Raw genomic sequence first — 23558 nt, forward strand, 5'->3', positions numbered from 1 at the left:
CATCACCATCCTCACCACCATCACCCTCATCACCATCATCATCACCACCACCACCTTCATCACCATGATCATCACCACCATCTTCATCACCATCATCACCACCATCACCCTCATCACCATCATCATCATCACCACCATCTTCATCACCATCATCATCACCACCATCACCATCATCATCACCATCCTCACCACCATCACCCTCATCACCATCATCATCACCACCACCACCTTCATCACCATGATCATCACCACCATCACCATGATCATCACCATCCTCACCACCATCACCCTCATCACCATCACCACCATCATCACCACCATCCTCATCATCACCACTGCTACCATCAGCACCAGGAGCAGCACCATCATTATTTAGCTCTGGTGGTTTAAGAGAAACAACACAGCGTGCTGGCATAATTCTTTTTCCAGACTTTTCAATAGAAACTAGCTTCTCTAGGCCCTTTCTTCTTCTTGCCTCCCCTTCTCTGGTTTGGGAGCAGGTGGAAATGGATGGATGACAAAGGGTGGCTCTAGTTCTCACTTTTCCATCTCAAACCCTCGTCTTATCTACCTCTCCTCAGGCTCTGGGGCCAAGAGCCACTGGCAAATTGACTAAATTAAACAGTGAAAATTGACCATAAATATTGCTTCTAAACTGCTGTTGGGAAACCTCATTAGAGCTGGAATGGACGCTCAGAGAGCCGCCGCTTTGCTCTGTGTCTTGGGAAAGTCGCTTCATACTTCTGAGACCGTTCCCACATTTTTTAAGAGACAGGATTTGATCTGATGACGGTTAAGGTGACTCCAAGCCCCGAGAGTCCCCAGTTCTTCTGTCGGTGGTGATTTTTGCCAGTCAGAATGGGAATCCACTGCGTGGGACACCAAAGCGTCTGAGGAGAAAGAGACTTTTGTGGTCAGGAGGCTGCCTGATGTTAGCAGCACTCAAGCACATCCTCACTCACACATGGCACCATGGAGAGCGTGCGCCGCGCCCGCAAGCCTGCCCTGACCAGCCTCTAGGAGCCTGCATTTTCTCCTCCGTGACAGCACGACAATAATGGTAGTTACCTACAGGACTGTTGCAGAAATTAAAGTAGCAGGTGCCTAGCACATGGTAGACACTTGTTAAATTCTCAAGGGATTTCTCCAGCCTGTAAAATTCTCAGGGAGCTTTCAAAACAATATGGAGATGTAAAGCTCTTTGTGAACTCGGGAAGCTCCCTCAAAATTCCTAGCAACAATTCCTACTTCCATTACCAAGTTCATGGATGATTTACGCGTCTCAGTCCACACGACAAACTGAAGGTCCATAGCGCATCTCTGCACTGCTGAGAAGCTTCCTGTCACACTCCTCACCCTGTTTTGGGGTTCCCCCGGGCACTTGTTGCTACCCGTGAACACACCATGGTTACTTACGCTCCACGAGACCCTCTGTTTGGCTTTCCTACAGACCCCAGTAAGCAGAATGGTATGTGAATACCAGGAACACGGGAGAGCAAGCGAGTGTGTGCACATGAGGTGTATCGCCCTTTCTTGTGTACGTGTTGGTCCTGCTCAACAGACCGAGGGCTCTGTGAAGAACAGGCATGCATTTCACCTTGGCATCCTTGGCAACTGATACAGTATTTGGCACATAACAGCTGACTAATATTTAAGTGAATAAGCGAGTGCTCTGTGTGTGTATCATTTGCCTCGATGCATGGGCAGCTCTTCAAGAGGAACGTCCGTTCCAAAAAGAGGGGAATTTACTCTGCCTCTGGACCTCAGAGAGGGCTGTCATCCCAAAGCAGAGGTGAGCCGAGTTCAAAGCCCTGAAAAGCCCAATCACAACCCAGGAAAGTGCAGACGGTCATCCCTGTTCATCAGAACCCTGCTAGCAGGAAGCTAACTGCAGAGGTTTCAACAGAAGGCAGAAAGCACCCTCAGAAGACAGGAAACCCAGACGAATGGCAACCCACTCATGTCGAAGAGGTCCTTCCGCGGGCTGCTCTCCGCGCTGCTGCCTGAGGCCGGCGTGGCCTGCGGCGGGAGGTGCTGCGCGTTCACATAGGTGGGGGCTTCTCCAGGGGCTGCGGGAGCTCTCCCCTCCGGCATGCCGTAGATGTCCAAGGACCCTGCAACAAGAAAACGAGCCCCCTCTTCTCTTACAACGGAAAAGCTGGTCAGGGGTGCATCTGCCCGTAAGCTGCCCCACCCCACACGGAGACGATCCTATGGGCTGTTAGGTAATTCCTCTTGCGGGTCTGATGCCCGTCTTCGGACCCTGGCACCACTGTTGTGTTCTGGCCCAGACGATTTCCCAGCCTTCATGTCAAAATGCGACTGGGCAGCCCGCGAGGGTGGACACGTGATCTCTAGGGCCTGGCCGAGACTCTGGCCCTGACCTGGGTGGGGGAGCGGAGCAGGCACAGTGGGGAGGCTGCCCGGGTCCCCTTATCCCCTTTACAGAGGCCCCAAAGCAAGGAACGGAGCAGAAGAGCCACAGCCTCATTTAAATTGCCCTGTTTTGGGGCACCTGGGTGGCTTAGTCGTTAAGCGTCTGCCTTCAGCTCAGGTCATGATCCCAGGGTCCTGGGATCAAGCCCCACATCGGGCTCCCTGCTCCGCGGGAAGCCTGCTTCTCCCTCTCCCATTCCACCTGCTTGTATTCCCTCTCTCGCTGTGTCTCTCTCTGTCAAATAAATAAATAAAATCTTTAAAAAAAAATAAAAATAAAAAATAAATAAATTGCCCTGTTTTGTCTTTAAGCCTAAATGGCTGCTTTGTAAATCGACTCCATTCTAGCAATGCAATGTCAGGCACCCTTCCTCACAAACAGAGCAGACCTTCGTGCCCCAGGCTCCGCGCAGGAGGCCCAGGGTGAGCGCTTGATCGAGGACCCCTACCCACAGGCAGTGCCTCCAGGGGACCTCCTAGCAGGGCCAAGGGTGCCCCGAGGCCAGCCCGCCTCACCCTGCCTCTCACCTTGCCTGACAGGTGTTTGCTGCCAGTCTTCGCCAAACGGGTCTCCTAAGTGTCTCCCCTGGTAGTACGTTTGCTCTTTTCCTGCAAACTACAGACACATGTAAATACATAAAGAGAAAAAGCATCCTCGTCCCCTTCCCCATCTCTAAAAGCCACAGCGCAGTACAAGGGGCCCCAACGGAGGGTCGGGTGCTTTCCCAATTACTCCCACTTTTCCCTTCACGCCTCACGGTCAGCATTAGGATTTGGGAAATAGGTTTGCGTGGGTGCGAGGAAGAGGCTGCTTCGCATCAAAACTACACGCGCCCATCCTGTTTTCATTTGCCGCCACCAACCCTCCCTCCGTGTGGCCGAAAATGGAGCCCTCTTAATGCAGCGCCGTCACTCGTAAAGTCAACTTCGGCTGGTGCGTTTCTCTGTGTCAGATCATGCCTCCCACAACCAGACGCACCTGGCCAAGCCCGCCCCGTCCATCTCTGCGTCAGAGCTCCTGACTCTTGATGTCACTGTTATTTTGCCACTTTTATTAGTGTCATTGTTATTCGCACAAAGTAGGTGACATCAAAAAATTCTCCGTAATGAAACAGAGATACTGTAACTCTAAAAACCAATTGCCTTACTGGAATGTTGATTTGGAGGAAAAATCAGGGAAATGCGTACAAGAGAAGGCTCATAAAATTCTCATCATTTTAAGGGCCCACATCCACTCTCCTTTCGGGGAACGCAAAGCGCCCCCAGGCCTCTTTAAGTCTTGAACTCTTTCTTCTTCTCATTGAGCTCCCAGTATAATGGGATTTGTCCCAGGATGGAGAGGAGACCCCCAGACTCGTACCTCCAGAATCATAATATAGTTCCAAGACATCTGATTAACACCTTGGGATGTTAAAACAAAAGCCTCCCCTACTTGTCTGCTTTGTGTCATCCCAGGGGAGAAAACAGGTGAGTTATTCTGTCAAAGACTGGACAGAACACAGCCTGTCAATCGAGTGGAAGATGAAAGGAAATAAAGCTCAGGTGGCCACGACCCAGGCAGAAGTACACGACTTACCTGGGCTGTGTCGGGGGCGTGGGGTCTGGCATGCAGCCGCACATCCACGAAGCCCCCTGGAGGAGGTGTCTTGCTTGGGATGCTGTTGTAGTATGGATGGTCTGAGCCGTCCCCCTCCTCTTCCGTCCAAGGCTCATCCAGACTCTGCATTCTGTTAGAAGAGGATTTTCCAGAGCTTTAGCCAAAAGCTGAGCTTGTCGTCAAAACCAACAAACCTAATGCGAGGAGGTGCTACCCCAGAAAAGGGAGTTAGTCACTGTCCCCTCACTATCTAGATCTCAACCCTAAAAAGCAGATGAATGGTTTGGCCAAATACTTCTACCTTATTTGCAGTTCTACCTCCAGGAAAATTCCAACCATATTTGAAACAGGGAAGAACTCCTTTTTCAAAAGGACATTTAATTAGGAAAGAAAGGATTTATATCTAGAGACAGATCCTCAAGGCACATTCATTTCCCTAAGTCAAAGCATAATCAACTAAAAAGTAGAGACTTTAGTGACATCGGAGAAAATGACAGAGTAAAAATCTCTGAAAATTCTCTCTTCCATAAAACAAACAAGAAAACTAGAAAAAAAAAGTTTTTCAAAATCAACTTTTTCAGAACCCTGGATATTAATCAGAAGCTTACAGCAAACTAATGTTTGTGGTTTTTTGTTTTTTTTTTTTTTAAAGCAAACAGCTGTAAGAACAGTGGCTTGTGGCATTTTAACTTGCCCTATTCCTGTCTCCATGGTAGCCGTGAAAACCAACAGCCCACAATCACAGTGAAAACCAGCAGCCTGACAGCCATAGGAGGGGGCAAAACAGCTCTGAGACCCTTTCAATGTACAATATTCTTACATGTTTTTGTACTCTTCATACACACGCATTTATCCATAAACTACACGCACAATTTTATTTATTGGTCTTAAAACTTCCATAAATGTTTCCTATCCTTTTCCATTTAAGATTTTTGAGATTTATTCTGGTAATACACCTACACCAGTCTACTCTTTTTAATGACTATGTCCCATTATATATGAAACTTAAAAGGGGCAGGAGACTAGTGAACAAACTTCCAAATTTTACATACGGTGTATACATTGTTCAGATAAATGGGTGTGTATAAAGAGTACAAAGGCCCTGCCACACTGTAGCTAACTGCGCTTCCCGCGTCTGAGCTCGGGGAAGCTTCTACCGGCTGGGAAAAGTGGGGTCTTCCCAGGCACCTCCCAAACGGATGTCTTAAAAGCCATTTCCCGGGAGATGAGAGAATGGGCTAAAAGCCTCAGTCACGAAAGGGGCAGAGCTCAGAGGGGTGAGAGACTCCTTCGTAAGAATGAAGGTGAAGGTAGACACTGCCTTCATGCGGAAGCCACAGAACGTGGCTGCGGACGCTGGACCAAGAGTGGAAAGCAAATTCAGGAGAAATAAGGTTTCATTGACAGCGAACACACCGTCGGAAGGGGCTTTCGTGATGTGAGCCCGAGCAAGGACAGACTATTGACGTGCCCCCTGTGACTTTCTCTGGGGGCTTTGTGCTGTGCAGAATGCTCTTCTGTCCTGAGGAAACTCGGTGCGACATCCTGAAGGTTTCTTACAATTCCTACTCGTATTTACTCTTTCATTAGACACTTGAAGGACCAACGAGCTGGAGCTGCCGGGGCTCATCCTGGTTACGGGCATGCGTGCCCAGGGCGCAGGAGGCTCGGTGTCCCCAGGCCACCCTGCTCAGGGCCTCGCGGCGGGGCCCTGCGTCACGGCCGTGCTAACCACGACGGCGAGGACAAGGAGCACGTCGCACCTGCGCCATGCAGACCCAAGGAGGAGACACGTGGGACCTGCACCTGGTTGCAGAGGAAACGGCACCAAACATATTACAGTGCATTCCTGTAACCTTGGCTACCGTCTCTATAGTTTCTAGAAAACGTTCTCCTCAACATTCACTGCATCGCCCATATGTCGGCCTCCATCTGTGGGGCTCCTGAGCCTCAGCCCGGCCCCGCCAGGTGCCTCCGAGCCCGGCGCCCTGTGATCGAGCACGTCTGTCCAGACCACACCCCGTGGAGGCCGTTTTGTGATTTTCTCCTCTCGAGTGGCTTTAAGAGGAAAGACTGTGAAGTACAGAAAGGCCACCGCGAAGAGTGTCACAGTACTACTCACCGGTCGTGGAACGTGGGCACCTTGGAAGGACACTGCAAATATTGCTTAAACCGGAGTTCGAAGGCCTGTCCGATGGAGCCAATGACATCCTGGGCCAGCCCGTCGCAGCACTCCAGAATGTGACAAGCTGTGAGTGCAAGCGGCAGGGCCCATCAGAGACACCGGGGCCGCCAGGTTCCGCCACGGGAGGGGCGCGTGTCCCTCATGGACTGTCCCTGCAGCGCCACCCACAGCCTGCTCCCTGCGCCACCGCGGTAGAACGTCACCGCGGGGACGCATCTCTTAACGGCTCTGCTCTCTAAACTACCGTTCTATTTGTAAATACATTTAGACATTTGTGATTTCCAGTTGATCGCTCTTAGGAACTTCTTAACAGTCTATAAAGTACCAACACCGAGCCCAGCAGAGCGAACCAGGGTTTGGAAGGAAACGTTGATGGGACAGAGAGCCTGATCGTAACAAGAAGTGAGCCCCGCGAAGGCCCCGTGGGCCCGGGAACAGACCTAACCCAGCTCTCGAGGGGCAAGGACTGAGCTACTCCGTGGATGGGAGCAGCTTGTTCGCTGACCTCCCAGTGGGAGTCCAGTGTCCTCACTGAATGTGGCAACTCCAACAAATTAAAGATGAGTTTGAAGGGGTATTAATTCACGGGTCCCTCCCACTGCACGCCACTTGCACCTGCTCCAATGTGAGCCCAGATATTCGTGCAGCTTCTCAGAAAAGCAGCTTGTGCTAAATAGTAAATCAAAGTTGGGGTGGCAGTGGCCAGAAGAGGGCTCCTCGGGGGGCCTGGAGCACCTCTTAGCCGATTTGCAAGGGCACCCGCCGGCCCAGTGGGAAGGTAAGATGTCTCCTCCCAGACACACGTCCGCGGGGGCCACAGGGGTCCCAGCCCTCCCTGTGTGACCCACAGGGTCATGTCACTAATGGGGTAAAGAATTCTCCCCAGAGAAAAGGACCAGTGTGGATGCCACACTCCACCTGGCTCCCGCCAATGGTTAGGACGTCACCGTACTTTAGGAGGGTTCCCTAGAGGCATTGCAGGGGCGGGTGGCAGGAGGAGGCGTTCCACAGGGGAGCTGTCCCTGCACCTGCAACACCTCCAAACCGTCCTCTTGCAGGACAGCCGGCCGGGCACGGTGCAGCTCCCTCCGACGGCCACTGCCAGGCCCGGGGTCCTCAGGCGTCTTGCCTACCCCCCTAGACTGGAGGGGGGGTGCACTGAGGACACAGGATATCCCGAGAAGAGCAGAGTGACTGTATAGCAGCTCCCGATCGCAGTGCAAGCCCTTTGGGAGCACTAGGGATGGCCAAGAGGTGTGTCCCAAAGACACGGATGCCCAGCTGTATTTTTGTTACTGATTACTGCTATTACTTTATTTTATTGTTGGTATTATTTTTTATTAAACATCAACCCGGGAGACACAGAGCAAGCCCATATTATGTAGCTGTTAGAGGTGCATGGTTGTGCATGACGCGGTAGGAGTGGAGGTCTCCCTCCAGCCCGTAAGGAGGCAGGAGCCTGGGCGGGAGGGAGGGGGACACCAGGTCCCCACCTGCCTGTTTCCAGCCACGCACACCCACCCCTGCATCCCCTCCCGCCAGGGGAGCTGCCTGGTTGGTACTTCGGAGAAGAGTAGGCTGGGGAAGGGTCAAAAACGAGCAGTTTCCCTCCCTTCTGAAAAGCAGAACAGCAGAACAACACGGTTTCTGCAGAGGGGGCTGCAGGATCCATCCTCGGGGCTGCTAGTCTACACGGCAGGGAGCCGGAAGCCTGGTCCAGGCCCTCTTTAAGTCGGTTCCTGGGACATCTGCAAGAGGCAGGGCTGCAGGGGGAGCTCCCTGTTGGCTGAGGGCCGAGCCCGTTGGTCAGATAGAGAGGGCAGCAGAGCCTGCAGATGCAGATGTAAGCCACGTCTCCAGGCTCCGGTACCTCGCGGTGTTGCCTGGAAGGAGCACGTACACAGGAATGCAAATTTTTACAGCCAGACTGGGTGATGATTTGCAAGGTCCACTGACCTATCTACCATCTAATCCCTCTGCAAATGCCTCTGGGAGGAGGGGCCGCACAACATCGTGGGGAAGAGCAGGGAAGGAGTCTGTACGCAGACCCCCGGGGGTCGGAGCACCTGGCGGACGCATCTCGTCACGTGGCGTCACCTCACGGACAGTAACCTGTTCTCCGTGGGCTGTCTTGGAAACGTGTCCAAGAGGCAGTATGGGGGAGGGGGCCGAAATAGAACGCTAGGCTCTCCTTTGCACTGGAATTTTAACAGAAGAGAATATATGTGTATGTATGTAGATAAAAGTCCTGTAAAGCAAACTAGAAAATGTTAACAGGTGGTACCTGGGGTGGAGGGTGGGGGGAGGGGAACCAGCCGGCTGAGGCAGAAGGGCTGCTTTGCATTGCTAGAATCCCAGCCGCGATCTTCGGCGGCGAGTTCTACGCTGGGGCTGTGGGATGACCCATATTCGAGGGTAGCGCGCTGTACTCAGCCTGCCCCCATCCAGGCTATTAGCACCCATGGGTGGGGCTTGGGTTTTGTACATGATCAAAGGAATGGGGTTGTGGGTGTGGAGGTAGGGTCTAGGAATAAAGGGTCTGGGAGGGTGGAGAGTGCTCCAGTGCCTCAGATCCCCCATCCAGCCTGCGTCTGGGGGGACGGCGCGAGAGCTTGGCCCCCGCGCTCCAGGGCTGTGCTGGGCAGCAGAGGCTTCTGGGGTGGTGGAGCTGGCCTCGGAGCTGGAGCTGGGCAGGAGGACGGGCGGGCTGTGGAGGGTCCAGGTGTCACCGAGGCCACGTTCAGGGCCTGCGTGGGATCTGTGATGTGCAGGCCAGGTGCACGGAGCTACAGCCATCTGCTCGCAGGTGCGTGTTTGACGCTCAGGGTCGCCAGCGTCTCCCAACCCGGCCAAAGATGCCGCCACACTTGCCTGCCCACAAACCCCCACGGTCACTAACTGTGCGCCAGGACACACGCTCGGGTCGGCCAGGGGGGCGGAGATAATGAGGAACGTCTGGAGCCTGGCGTGAAGCCTGGCTGCCTGTGGCTGAGAGACCGCAGGAGTCAAGCACTGCTTACCTCTGCGGTTAACGGGGTCCTTCGCCACGTACGCCACGTAGTCCGTTGTGTCCTGTAAGGAGACATGCACGTCACTAATCACAGCTGGACGCGTGGCGCACAGCCCGGCCCAGGACTCCGACGGCCCGGTGTTCCTCCGACCTCCGCGGGCAGGGATCCCCCGGCCTCGTGAAATGGGGACTCTGGCTCGGCAGGCGCGGGCCGGGGCCTGAGTTCTGCGTCCGCCCCAGCTCGCACTGACCCTGCTGTCTGTGCCCGCGCCCCGGCAGCAGGAACGTGACGGGCACCCCGTCCTCTGCGTGTCGGACCCCCCGGGGGCTCTGACAACATTGATGCTCGAGGCCTGACTCCCAGATAACCTGACCTAGCTGGACTGGCAGGGAGGGAGGTCTGGGGCTCCCCAGACGGCTCTGCTATGATGGAGGATGAGGCGCCCTGCCCTCGGCTCTGCCGTGGTCCTCATCGGAGCGGGCTGAGGCCTCCCTCGCGGGGCTTATGGAAACAGATTGTGGGCCCCCACCTCGGGGTTTCTGATTATGTGGGTCTGAGATGAGGCCCCAAATGTGTGTTTCCGAGAAGTTTCCCACTGATGCTGGTGCTGCTGGTCTAGAGGCCGAGAGGAAACCAGAAGCTGGGTGGCAAACGCCTTCCTGGGTGGATGAGATGTGATGGTGCTTTTCCTCTCGGACAGAAGCGGTAATTTTAATCCTCTTAAGACATTTCCAACACATGAGCTCCGTGGAGTAGTCTGGCTGTAACAGGGGACACACGAGTCCGCTTGGCCACACGGAGGAAACCCTGTCCTCAGAAGTGGGATGGGGTCGCCACGTGGGTTTTAGTTTCTAAACCGGCAGAGGAAACATAATTCTCCTCGTTGTTGAAAGCAGAAAAGACATCCCTGCAAAGTTGACATTTGCAACATTCAAAAAAGTCTCCAGGGGGCAACTGGTAAAGGCACATCCCATTGTTGCAGATACTTCCCAAATGTCACTGCTTCGAAGGCTCCAGAGTTACAGATGGGCTCCCCCTGCGTTCAGCATCTGACAGACTCTGTGTCGTGAGTTCCTCCATTACTTCTCTCCATGGGCAGGACACCACCCCTTCTCTCTCTGCTCCAGGAAGACGCTCCGACAGGAAGAGGAGGACGGGGCGTGTGGGGGCGTGCAGGGGTCACAAGCACCCACTGCCCGTGGTGCCAGGTGCCAGGCGCTTGTCCGTACGCCATTTCCCAGAGTTCATGGCGAGGGCTCTCCTGGCAGCTTCTGACATGACGGGCTGCTACCCGGGTCCCTCTGGCGTGCAGCCCGCCTACGCTGTTCCATCCTCCTGCTCAGGCCACTGCCCACTGGTATATTCATAGACTGAGCTGGGAAGGGTGTGGACCCGGCTTCCGGTCATTTCCATCAGGGAAGATCTGTTGGGATCTGAAGCCATCTGCAGCTTGGAGTCAACAGATGGAGTCAACATCAACAGATGTTTTTCATGGGTTCAGGGGCTAACAGCATTGGAAGGGTCCTAGGACAGCACTCATGTCTCTCAGTCTGTGATCCGTGGAAGCCTGGGGCTGGGCAAGTATAGCCCCGTTGTTTGAGATGTCATGAGAATTTTTTTTTCAATTTGTGTTTTCATATCCATGATAATCTTAAAAATTAATACAAGAATATCCGGGACCACCCGAGTGACCGCTGTGGTGTCAGTTCTGTGTGTGCTGTCAGCACCAAGGTTGTCTGTTGGGTTTCTGGTATTATGGGTGCCAGGTTTGTGAAGAATTAGAGAAAAAAGAACACTCAGACTAGATGATTTTGCCCCAACTCAAGCAATGAACGTCACATTTGTACATAATGATGTATCCCTGAAGGGCTTGCTTGAATAGAATAAATTAGTGGAAGGACTGAGTCATCCAGGCACCCAAGGTAGTAGAGAGAGGCCGACCTTGAAGGATCCTGCACCGTGGTGGCAGGTTCCAGAGGCACGCTGAGAGCAGAGACCCAAAACCATCCATCACAGCAAATTAATGTAGCTTTGAATGCTGTCAGCTTTCCCGTGTTTATCAGTATTAAATTTCTGACCTGGATTGGGGTTTAGTGTTCAATAAGAAGTTGAAACAGGAGGAGTCAATACTTGATTTATGTTTGTGCATATCTGGGTAACAAAATCAATTTGAGTCAGCAAGAGTGGAAAGTGCAAGGAAATTCTTCTTTTTAAACTCTTACTCCAGCCTGAGAAATGCTGCTCTGGGAAAGGAAGGCCAGGAAGGAGCCGTGACACGTGTCCCATCCCCCAGATGGACCCAGAGCTGAGCTCTTTTAATGTCAATATTGATCATTTTCTGGCACACTGTGGGGGTGGGGGTGTATTGCTATTCAGAACATTGTTCTAGACATCACACAGCCACACACTGAACACCCCAAGTTCTGAGATGGGGCTTCCAGGTGCCTGTCCAGTGCCCATCCCATCCCTGTTCCCACTCTCCGAGACCTTCTGAGCCTGGCCAGTATTCCAGCGCTCCCTGGGGGCCTTGGAACACTGTTAATTACAGTAGATTAGAATAATAGCACCTTTGGGGGAGTTGGGTTAACAGTGTTTTTCACTGTCTTATTTGATATTTCAAAATGCCATTTTCTTACTGGGTAAACCAAAGCACAAAGCAGTAAATAGATACAAACTCAGTGGCAGAACCAGGAATACAACCTGGAATTGTTAGTTTTATTCAAACATCCACCAATTATAGTGGCGACAAACCAGTTTGGAATGGGAACTCATGCACAACGTGAACACATATTTGAGTGGTTAAAATGGAAAGTAACTGGGTTTCCTGTCCTCCTACTGACATTTTCAGCATCAGAAAAAGAAAATCAGAAGAAAATATAAAAAGGTTATGAATTACTTTAAGGGTCACTGAATGCTTCCTTTTTTTTTTTTTTTAAATGATGAGAGGATGAGGAAATTTGAAAGCAGCTCACAGACCTGTGTGCATCCTGGAGAGTAACATAATTTTAACACTAGCCAATGTATTTGGCTTCCAGAATTTTCCATCTCTGTACGTCCACTCCTAAAATCAGCATTAGATGAGGTTTGAGACAAGTTCTTGGAAGAATCTGTTGCCTACAGGTGTGTCCTTTTCTTCCTTTTACTCTTCAGGCTGGGTTACCTCCCAAATTTCAGAAACTATGGCTCCAAGCATCATATCGGGTCAGCAGTTAAAGACCCTGCAAGTCGATTAGAGCCAATGCAGACACAGGGGAAGGTGTGAGGACAGTTAGGTGTGCAGGTGCAGCACAGGTGGAGAATGGCGCACCCGTCCCTCCACATAGCATCCTCAGAGATGCCCTTCAGATGGCTTTGATGTGGCCGACTCCCACTGTCTAGATGTGTGTCTCAATGAGGTCTTTCACTTTACAATTAAACGTAAGAAATGAAGGGACTGGAAAGAAAGTAGAAGGGAGGGGCGCCTGGGTGGCTCAGTCGTTAAGCGTCTGCCTTCGGCTCGGGTCATGATCCCAGGGTCCTGGGATCGAGCCCCACATTGGGACCCCTGCTCAGCGGGAAGCCTGCTTCTCCCTCTCCCACCCCCCTGCTTGTGTTCCCTCTCTCGCTGTGTCTCTCTCTGTCAAATAAATAAATAAAATCTTAAAAAAAAAAGAAAAAGTAGAAGGGAAGGGAGGGGAAAGAGGAGACCATGGTGGGAGACTTTTGAGGATAAGACCCTGAGTGTGGGAGACAGCATGAGTCAGTGGAAGTACTGAGGGGGGCTTGGATGGTGCCCTGTCATCCTCTGTCAATTAGGTGGGGGTTTGAGGGCAAAGAACCACGTGCAGGGTGGCAAATCCCTCTCCTGCCAGTGCCCTGGGCCCCATGATGCCTCTCAGGGGGCTGCAGCAGCTGGGGCGGGGGCGGTGGGCACAGGCTGTCTGCAGCCCGGACGCCCGGGCCCGGGCGGTACTGTCCTTTGGAAACGTGGAGACCAGACCAGCAGTGGAAACTGCCCCCTCGATTTCACCTTCAGGCTGGAGGCAGGTTCCCCAGGTAAAGGGAGCAGGGGAGGAAGAGCGTGTGGGATCAACACAGACCCTGGGAAATACCCCCCTCCCCCCCCGGCCAGACCCAGACACAACTTCAGCACCAGTCACGCGGGCTGCCCTGGACCGTAAACTTCTACAGAACAAAACACCACTTCTAAACCTCCATTCTGCGATTATAGAAGACTATTTAACAGCGAAGGGACGTCTTGCCAGGATATAGAACAATTCTTCTTTTTGAGTCAATTTAGGTCCAAGAAAATACGCACCCTGTTGTTGTCCTAATTTTTAAATATTTCCCCAGATCGGTGAAAATGTTACTGGGGCCAATGAGAAATGGTATGATAACAGTCTTGGGGGGAGGGGTGCTTTCCTCCCTTCGCTGCGGGGAGGGCTGACAGGCTCTCCTTCCCTGGAGACGATTTGCTGCCTGGGTGGCTCCAAAGGGCTGGTGGGCAACAGGGAGCAGCTGTGAGTGGGTGGGGGAGAAGGAGGAGGGAGGAGGAGGAGGAGAAGGGGGGAGGCTTTCTGGTGACCCTGAAACTGAGCACGGACACCACCTCCTAGTGCTCTTGACCGATGTAGGAGCAAATCCCTTTGTGACCCCACCTTCTTAACGAAAGAGGCAATACAAAAATAGAACATTCTCATTCTGCGCGCTCTCTCGCTCTCTCTCTGCACTCCTTCCCTGCTGGCAAAGCAAACCAGTAAGACAACAGCATTAAATTTGGGGAGAAGAATTCTAATTCCAAACATCTATGAATAAAGCAGACTAAGTAAATTCACAGCCTTCCAGTTGACTTCAAATAGGAAATCAGAGGGCCCTCGTGGAGGCCCAACAGAAAAAAGGAATGAGGCGGGACTCGCAGTCTCCAGACGGTGACCCTGATGACTCTAAGACTGGGGATGGCCCCAGGAGCTCCTCAGAAGCCACCACTTGAAGGATTTTGGACAGCTTTGGGCTGAGGAAATGAAAATTAATGGTCGTCGAGAAGAGCATGTGGCATTGGGAGGGGGCAGCCGGCATCCCGGTTACCTTTCCCGGTTGTGAAGCTAGGCCCCTTCTCGGGGACTCCCAGGGAGCAAGGAACACAAGCCGCGGGCACTTACCGGGTCTCCCCCGGACGCGAAGGAGATGGACTGCATGTGGTGGTTCGCGATGATCTGCCCAGAACAAGAAACGAGACAGGTCGTCAGTACGCGGCCCTCAGCTCTGAAAACCAACTGCTTGGTGGCAGGCGGGAGGAACCCGCCAGGTGTCCTGAAGATGGGTCAAGCGGGTACCCGACGAACACGACAGTGATCAGTCATGACGGCCGCCCACCGTTAATGGGCTTTTCCCAACACGGGCCCTGATGGTCTAGCCGCTCGGCCCGAGCCATGCCACGTGGGTCTGACGGCAGCCGTCGGGGGAGGAAGGAGGGGTGCCCGAGGCCCAGGGGCGACAGCGGGCCGTGGGCAGCACTGTGACCACACGCGGGGCTCTCTGACAAGGAAAGCGTCTCAGCCCCAAGCCGAGACATGTCCACGGTGCGGGGTCCATCTCCAGAGACAGCACAGGCCCGCAGCGAGCACCGAGGGGTGTCACCCACTTGAACCCCTGGCGCGTACAAATCAGAAAGCCCGCATCAGACGTGGGCCATCTCGGGCACTCTCGCAATCAATGGGATCAACTTAAAGGCAGAGGACATCCCAAGTTAATTTTAAACTGGGAAATTTCCATTAGCATTGTAGACGGCTGCCTGCGGTGGGAGTCAGGAGACCCTGAGTAAATTAGGAGCTGCCCTAAATTTAAAAAGCTACGTAAGTTTTCCCTGCTATTTGTATCATTTTGAAGACAATGTAATGACACTGAAGTAAATTCCAGGGATGGAAACAGCGGTCCTGCCCCTTCCCCAATACCGCCAGTGTGGGGTTATCTCTGCACGGCCCCTCAGGCCCTCGGCAATAGGCAGGGGGAAATTACGGAGGCAACACCCCACCATCCTAGGGGCCTCCCAGCCACGCTCCCATAACCCTCAAAGCAAGACTATGGCTGAGCTGTAAGAGAAAATCAGACAGTTAAAATGCCTACTTGGGCTGTTGACACTTGCAAACTGCTCGGGATCTAGAAAGACCTGAGCGTGTAACTGGATAAAAACAAGGAGGCCAGCTCCGGAGCCCACGCGGACCCTGCCGGATCCAACCACCTGCAGCCACGTGCAGCCTTCCGGAACCCTCCTGCCTCCCGTCCCGGGCCAGGAGGCCCCCAGCATGGCAGCGAGCACCAGCAATCCCCAAGCGAGGATAAACTTCTAAAAGGTGTTGATTTTTGCTTGGTTTTTGCTCGTAAGGGAGCTCTCATACTGGGGTTTGGAAACTGAAGCGGATGTTATGACTTGGGGGATACAATGGAAATCGTATTTGGTCTCCACAATCATGCCTGAAGTTAGTGTGTGGTTGTTCTCAGCCCTTTGGCTAAGATGGAAATTAAATGGAGAGCAAGAAGTCTGGAGATGGTGAACCGAAAGCAGGTGTTTCCGTCCCTGGGAGGCTGATGGTGCTTCTCCTCCCTGAGCGCTCTGCAGAGGGGGGTGGCCGGGCCCTTTCATGGTCGCTCTGCGTGGGGCGGGGAGCGTCCAGCCGGGCCTGCTCCTAAATTGATTGCAACAGGCTGCCCGTGTACACTCCGCCTCGGGAGAGCCAGGGGATGTGGCCGGGACACGCACCAACCATCCGGGGCTGTACTCCTGTGTCCGGGAGGGCGCCCCGCCCCTGAGCCCAGCCCCACACCCATCCTCCACAGACAGTGAGGACCGGACACAGCCAACCAGCCCCCAATCCCAGCACGGCCGCATCCCTTCCCCTCTTCCTGTTTGCTGTTTTAAGGGAGAATGAGGGAGAAGGGGGGACTAGGAGGTGTAGCCCACAGAACTGAGGGTCACCCTGAGGATCTCCAGAAACGGGAGCAACCATACATCGTGTGAGTGTGGATAGGGGTGTGTGGTTTGGGGCCGAGGGGACCTGCCTCCTTCACCCGCTGGGCAGGGTGAGGGCCTTTGCAGCCCAGGCCGCAGGTGCTCAGCCCTGAGACAGCCCCGGAGCAAGGCTGAGCCCGCTGAACCCTCCCAACCCACCACCTAAATGACAGTCCCCCCACCCGTCCGTGGACCAACGTGAAAAGATGATGATTATCTATTGGGTGGGCAAGGGAAAAGGAGGGAGTGTGAGGCGTCGAAACAAACCCAGACGTTGCCTCTCGTTTCTACGCTGGATCTAGAATTTATTTCAACACTCAGGTGGGGGTTGCCTTGGACCGTATGAACAAGTGAAGCTGGGGTGCTGCTTACTTGGGAAACACTGAAATCAGTAAATATGAAGATATGTGTAGTGACATAAAGGTAACCCCGGGCATCCCTGGGAACACACGGCCAGAGTCAGGGAGGGTCATTCGGAGGCCTGGGGCTGGCCCATCTCTGGCCGTGTGGATGCGTCCGATGTCCAGCTCACACTGCCCGGAGGCCCGGACAGAGCAGGACTCATGCCCCTGTGTGTCTATGAGCGTTTGCACCTGTGGGCACCCGGGACAGCCCCTGAGCTCTACCCACTGTTCCAGCTGAAGGAACTGAGGTCAGAGATGCCTACGACAGACGCTGCCGAGGGGCCGGCCCTCCCCCACTGACTTCACCCCTCGGTCACTACTACTGTGTGGCCTCGGCCGGCGGCAGACCTCCCACTCCGGCCGGGCCATGTCCACTATCACGGGCTGCTGCCAACCGCCGGAGGCTCCAGACGAGGAACCACGGAGACAGAAAAGACAGGGCTCATTAAGCCGCCACGTGCCATCCACTTCTGAGATGACCGAATGTGGAAGTAAGACGTGGGCTGCAGAGCCAAGGAAACGGGATTTCAAAAGGAATGAAACCCCTGGCAGCCACACGCACGTCTCCTTACACTGCAAGTAAATCCATGACTTCAGAACTATCCTCAAGGGAAAGGTCATTTATAGCAGAATTAAAGAAAACCAGTTCCATCTATATTCTGTTGGCGACCCTTCAGAGGAGCTCAAGTTTGCAGATGAGTGGAGATTTTAGATGAACGTGCTCTGCCGCGCACACCCGTCGTGGGGGCCGTGGGCGGGCGGGGCGCCCGAGTGCCTACAGACCTGTTTGGAGTCGGGCGTCCGAAGGTTCAGGCTGGCGGTGGATATGGTCAGGGAGATGCTCATCCCCGCAAACTGGAGGTTGCTCTTGCCCAAGATGCTGGACAGCATTTTGCTGGGAGGCTGTGAAATCAAGCAGCGTGATTTTAGCTTTGGATTCCCACTGTCGCAGCCTCTCAGTGGTTCCCGTCTGCCACGCCCCCAAACCTCCACCTTCCCGCCCTCCCGGGGCTCGGGAAGGAGACTGTGGCACGAAGGAGCTGGGAGGCGGGGCCCGACGCTAACACACAAGTTCTGCAGCACGCACAGGCGGAGGGATCCGTGCCTGCGCACACGCTGCACTCTAGGATGGACACTTGCGGGACGTCGGCGCCCAGTCTGGGTGCCTCCTGGGGGGTCGCGTCTCGTGTCCCTCCTAAGCCTGGGGCACGTGCACAGACCAGTGCGCACAGCTGTGAGGCCCAGAAACCGGTTTCCTTAAAGGACTCAGGGCCAGAGTAGGAGGGTCCAGCTCACGGGGCCAAGAGCATCCTGCGGAGTCTCGAGACTGCTCACTGCTGAGGGGTATGGAGCACAAACCCTCTGGCGGGAACATCATCCAGGCCAGAGCTCACAGACTTAGAACCTGCTGGGCCCGCACGAGGACGGACGACCCGGTTCGGCTTAACTAAAGGTCCTTCACACGGGCCCGACGGACTGCGTTTTCCCACCACGCACCTTCCCCTGGGCACTGCCAAACCCGCCTCCCGTCCAGGGCCCACCGACCCCGCTTCCCTTTCAGATTAGAATGTGCCCTCTTTAGATATGCCAATTAACACTCGTTCTTAACCAGGCATGCACTGCTTTTTAATCTCCTGACAGAGCTATTTAAAAATAGAGACGCCCCCCCCTTCTGATTAAGTCACACCTGGGGTGGAGCCCGGAAACGCACCTTACTTCCACCACCTTCGCCTGGCTCTGAAAGAGGAGCTTCCCTAGCTCTGGGCTCACGCTCCCGCCTAGCTACTGCATGCGAGATTCAAGATCCAAAGTTCTCTGCCTGAAACCCGGCTGCCCTGTGGCTTCACCAATGTCCACAGGCCATGAAGACGAAACCCACCTGCAGCCCGGGAAGTGACAGGGGCAAACACGCAAGCTGCCTGCAAACCTCAGCCTCAGGACAGACTCAGAGACACCAGAGATGCTCCCCCTGATAGAGTCTGGGCATAGACAGGCCTGATGGTGAGCACTTCGTTACGTACCTGCTGGACTTCTGCCCAGAGAGTTTTTCTGAGCTTTCTTTCAATCTGTATTTTCCCCTACCGACCTAACCACCTCAGAGTGAAAAGGTGGAGTGACCTGGGCTTGAGCTCAGCCCACCACCTACGCACACTGTGCCTTCTCTCTCTATGCCTCAGTTTATGCCATCTGTAAAACGGGAATATCCGTGGCATCCTGGAGCAGGCTATACCAGCTAATGAGAGACAATTATTACATTTGCAGGAATTTTATGAGCTGGGCTTTAAAAGCAGCTGCTGTGAAAAACTAATTTATGTAAACTTGCAATTAAATAAATTACATTTAAAAAACAAAAAAACAATACTCAAAACTTGTCACTTTCTAGCTGTTTCTGCTACATTAACGGTCATGTGCTGTTCCGGCCACGCGCGTCTACTGCACCTGGGCACCAGGTGGGGACCCATCCAATGATGTGCTGCTGCACGTCTTCAGGGATGTCACATTAGAGCTTGAAATCGGCCAGGCGGAGTACACACACCACGGAAACTGGCAAACGCTACAGATCTGGTGCTTCTTACTCCGGCCCCCGAGAGCCGCTGGTTAAATCTACCAGCACAGCAGCGGGACGTCTGTCCCAAATGCTGCTCCAGTGAAGTGAGTTCATGCCCGTAAAGGCTGAGTGGAGCTCGGGCCCTGTCTCACGTGTCTGTTCTCATCACTGACTGTAGGTTTTGGCCCCTGGGGTGCAACGGGGGTGCTGACTTGGGTCGGCCAGTGACAGCCAACTGTCCTGCCGAGCGCATGGCAGGGGGACCCTAACGGGGCCCTGATGGGTGGGGTGTGACTGAAGGTGCCGCGTGGGGAGAAGACACAGGGGACAGTACCTTTCTCTTCCTGAAGGCTCCCTTGGCGCCAGGGACGGCTTCACACACACGGCTGATGGCTTCCCTTAAGGAGGCAGGAAGAGAGATCCATTTGTCACGTTAATCAGGATTCTGCAACCCAGAGACCACACGTGCACATCCCCAGGGAAAACATCTGCTGTGCATTCAGTGTAGACAGCAGTCCCCTCGCCCCGCGGGGGTCACCCAGTTCCCTTTGAACAAACAGGTCATCATGAACCTCTGACGGGCAGCGCCCTGGTTCTTCCTGGTGCTGGGGATGCATCCTGACCGTGTGACAGGTATTGATGCCACGCTCCTCTGTTGTATGTTTGGTTAGGATGCCATCTAATAAACCAGTACCCAGACATGTGGCCTCCTGGTGTTCCCTTCAAGGTCACGGTCCTGGCACAGGCCCAGACCAGATCAAGTACTGCTACGGGTCAGCATCCCTCCAAAGTGGGTCAGAATGTTATCAAAAGAAACTTGGTCCTCTGAGTGTTATTCTCAGCTTCTGCAGTTGGGAAGCGTCATCAAACCAAGAGGGCTCCGAGGGAGGGGAGGCACTCCGGTGGGACACGGCTGAGCCAGACATGAGGTCTGTGCAGGGCAGCTCCCTCGAGCGCACATTTACTGAGCAGCTACTATGTGCTGGGCGCTGCTCTGAGGAATGGAGGCAAGGAGACTTTTCGGTATGGGGGTGTGACGGGAGACCCGGCTGCAGAGGGTCCCCCAGGCAGGAGACCTCGGGAGGTGAGGAGCATGGGGACCAGACCACATGGAGGCTGCTCTGGTCCAGATACTGGAGGCAGGGGGTGGGAAGGATGTGGCTGGCGGCAGGTGCCTGGAAGCAAACAGGTCACTCTGTGAGCTGGCCTCAGTGGGAAGTGACAGGGACAGGCCAGAGGTGGTTCTAAAGTCAGGAGCCCAGAAAGGAGCTGGGTGAACATGAATATCTCACCTCGCTCGTGGGGAAAGGACAAAATAGTAAGAGAACACAGAAAGAAAGAAACGGGGGTCTGGACACGCCAAATGACAAACAACACAATGGCTCCTCAGAAACATTCTGCAAGTTTTCTATGCTAAGTACTTCTTGAAATTATTTTCTATCGCCTAGAAAAATAATTGCCACCACAAGACAATGGCCTTGAGAGAAATCTGTCCTTGTTAAATTAGGTAAGAGACTACTCAGGTAAGCCTCGTCTTTGCTGCTGAATTCACTGCAGGGAGTGGGCAAAGACTATTCTAGAAGTTCAGATGCCATGAAGACTGTAGACTGATTCACTGTGACTCAGAAAAAGTTCATTTAAAAAGAATGAGTGTGTTTGATGTTTATGCTTCGTCATTTATTTTATAATAATGTTCCAACTGTGGTTCTATCAAAATGATCACCCAAGTACCTTCTAAAAGTAAATTCCTATTGAAAAAGGTCAAGCTGTCTCTTTAGAGAACTATATAAACCTCAGCATCTATATTTTATCTGTTTAATTAAAAAAAAAGTTCAGTGCATCTCTGCACTGTGCTTGTTATATCAAGTGACAGATTAGGGTGAGCAAAGCCAGCCAAGTCTCTGATGGTCCCAACAGGCCAGAAAGATATCACCCGGCAGGAAGCTTCCCGTAAGTCTCTCCTTAAATACCCATAATAAGCTTCGGATCTCTTTCCCGATCTGCCAACATGGACAATGAGAGAAAGAAATCAGCCTTGGGTGACAGTTTCCCAAGAGGATAACTGTCAAGTGTCTAACTTGTATGACTTCTGCGTCTGAGTTGGTGGGCCATGCAGCTCGGGCCACAGGCCTCCCTCCCGCCTGTGTGCGGTTCGTGGGAACCACCCATGGACATTAGAATGGGTTGGGGACAGGCAGTGCAAATAATAAACCCATCTGTCAAGCAAGTCCTCCCACTGAGAGTCAGCCAGCATCCCAGGGCACATTCAGAGACTCAATCTTTTGTCCTTAAGATTTGCAAATGTCAGAAATTCCAGAAATTTCTCAGAACTTGAGCACCCAATTAAGTCCAAAGGATCCCCTTGTGAGCTTTAGAATCCCCCTACATGGTTGCAAATCAGCCTGCTCTTGGGAAAAATGTCCTCTCTCCATCACCGGCACATACTTGCTTCTGATGCTCATGGGCTAACCTGTGTGCATGTGAATGGTCTCTGCACCCAGACTGATGGCATCCATTTCCACTTGAAATAGGGTTGTGATGCAACGTAGTAACTGCCACCCTCAGATGCCTGCTAACTCCACGGTCTAACCGCAGAGGTCACGATTCTCCTCATTCCTCCTTATTGTCTAGCACAGTGCATTTGCGTGAGTGGTCCTATCTCAGTATGTTCATTTAGCAATAATTACTTCGCTTTGTGTAATCCCACTGAATCCTGGTTTGAGTCTCAGGTGGCAGTAACAGGTGGTCCCCTGACATTAATAACAGAGATTGCACCTCGACCACCTGTTCAGCATGACCCCACCTCAGTGAGCCAAGCCATGACCTCAGAGCTCAGCTAACAGGAATCTCGGGCACCTGTTCAGTCACCTGAAAGTAACTGATGCCTCCCTTTGTCATGGTCCCGCCACCTCCCCTCATTCAGCATGAAGTCCTCATGAGATTCAGCACCCCCTCCCCTTATTTCATAACTGCTGCACAGAGTGTAACAGGATTTGAGAACTGGGTCCTTTGGACTCATAGAGCACCACCTTTGTCCCCATTCATCCATCTAGTGCTGCCCACTCCCCCCGCCACACACTCATTTTACAGACTAAAATCATAAAAAAATATAGGTGTCCCAAATGGTGATTTTGCCGTCATGGGGTCGTATTCTAGTAGATGGAGGGTCATCAAACACATGTGATGGCAAAGTGCCATCCATTCCATGAAGAAAAAAAAGGAGAGATAAACATGGTGAAGGGGAGCAGAACATGCCACCCACACAGATCACGCAGGCCACGCAGGTCATGCAGGCATTGGGATTATTCTGAGCTGAAGGCAGCCGAGAAGCAGCAGGTTAAAATGTTAAAAGATACCAACAAAGAGTTCACAAGAAATAGCTCTGCTCTTCCCCCCATTTGCCTAGAAGCAGGACATAAATTTGTAGAGACAGCCCCATTCCCCTGTCTGCAGGAAGGATGGAGGTGAATCACCAGGCAGCCCTGTCCCTGCAGCCCCCACAGCCCCCGCAACCCCACGACCCAGTACAGGAGTTGACACTGCAGTTAGCTCTCCCCGTTTGTGGATTTCCTCGTGTACTTGCCTCCCCACAATTTGCCACCCCGGGAAACCCAAAATTCTTTTCCTGGGCTTTGTCACTTCTGTCTGGATTTCTTGTTCTTTGTTAAGATGTGCTATAAGCCCAAGTTCTAACCACTTCTTTGAGTTACTCATCACTGAGTTTCCCTGTGTGCGTGTGTACTGCATGCACTGATCACCTGCTTTTCTCCTGTTAGTCTGCCTTTTGTCTGCAGGGCCTTAGCCAGAGAACACAGGAGGGCAGATTGAAGAGTGTTTTCCTCCCCTGGAGTGACAAATACAGTAATTCATACCCAAGGGGGACAGAGTTACGTGAGTGGTGTTTCAGTGTCTGGGCAGCTATCCAGGAAAAAGAATCAAACTGGGTTTCTGTCTTGTGCCTTATATACAAATAAATCCTAAATGGATTGCAAGCTTAATTTCATCATAATGAAGCCATAAAATACTTAAAAAAAAAAGAAAAGAAAAGGAAAAAGCTGGGAGGAATTTTTTAAATTTATTTGAGTGGAAGGATGATAAAAATCCAGAACATAAAAGAAAATACTGACACACTCAAGAGCATAAAAATAAGACTTTATGCAGAAGAAAAAATGGCAACATCTCATACTCAAAAAGATAATTAATATAACTCAATAAGGAAAATATCAAAAGCCCAATGTAAAATATTAAAAGATACCAACAAAGAGTTCACAGAAAAAGAAATACAAGCGGCTCTTGGATGTACGAAAAGATTCTCGGCTTTACTCAAAATAAGAAGAATAAAGCCTGTGTTAAAATGCCACCTTACGTTTCCTGCAATTAGTGTGGTTGGAG

At 52.7% G+C, this 23558-nt stretch overlaps 1 protein-coding gene across 1 annotated transcript in view; it reads right to left on the reverse strand.

Moving 5' to 3' along the window:
* The window catches only part of SHC3 (SHC adaptor protein 3), an 87677-nt gene that overhangs the window by 15780 nt on the left and 48339 nt on the right, over positions 1-23558 (reverse strand). The window contains exons 3-10 of the mRNA XM_081802729.1: positions 19501-19564; positions 17402-17521; positions 14368-14421; positions 9239-9290; positions 6156-6282; positions 4013-4163; positions 2965-3052; positions 1959-2114 (exon numbers count right to left, since the gene is read on the reverse strand). Coding sequence (XP_081658855.1) covers positions 1959-2114; positions 2965-3052; positions 4013-4163; positions 6156-6282; positions 9239-9290; positions 14368-14421; positions 17402-17521; positions 19501-19564 — 812 coding nt within the window. The remainder of the gene's footprint in view (positions 1-1958; positions 2115-2964; positions 3053-4012; positions 4164-6155; positions 6283-9238; positions 9291-14367; positions 14422-17401; positions 17522-19500; positions 19565-23558) is intronic.

Source organism: Leptonychotes weddellii, chromosome 14, assembly GCF_054177405.1.
Source record: "Leptonychotes weddellii isolate Sample4059 chromosome 14, ASM5417740v2, whole genome shotgun sequence".
Taxonomy (NCBI): Eukaryota; Metazoa; Chordata; class Mammalia; order Carnivora; family Phocidae; genus Leptonychotes; species Leptonychotes weddellii.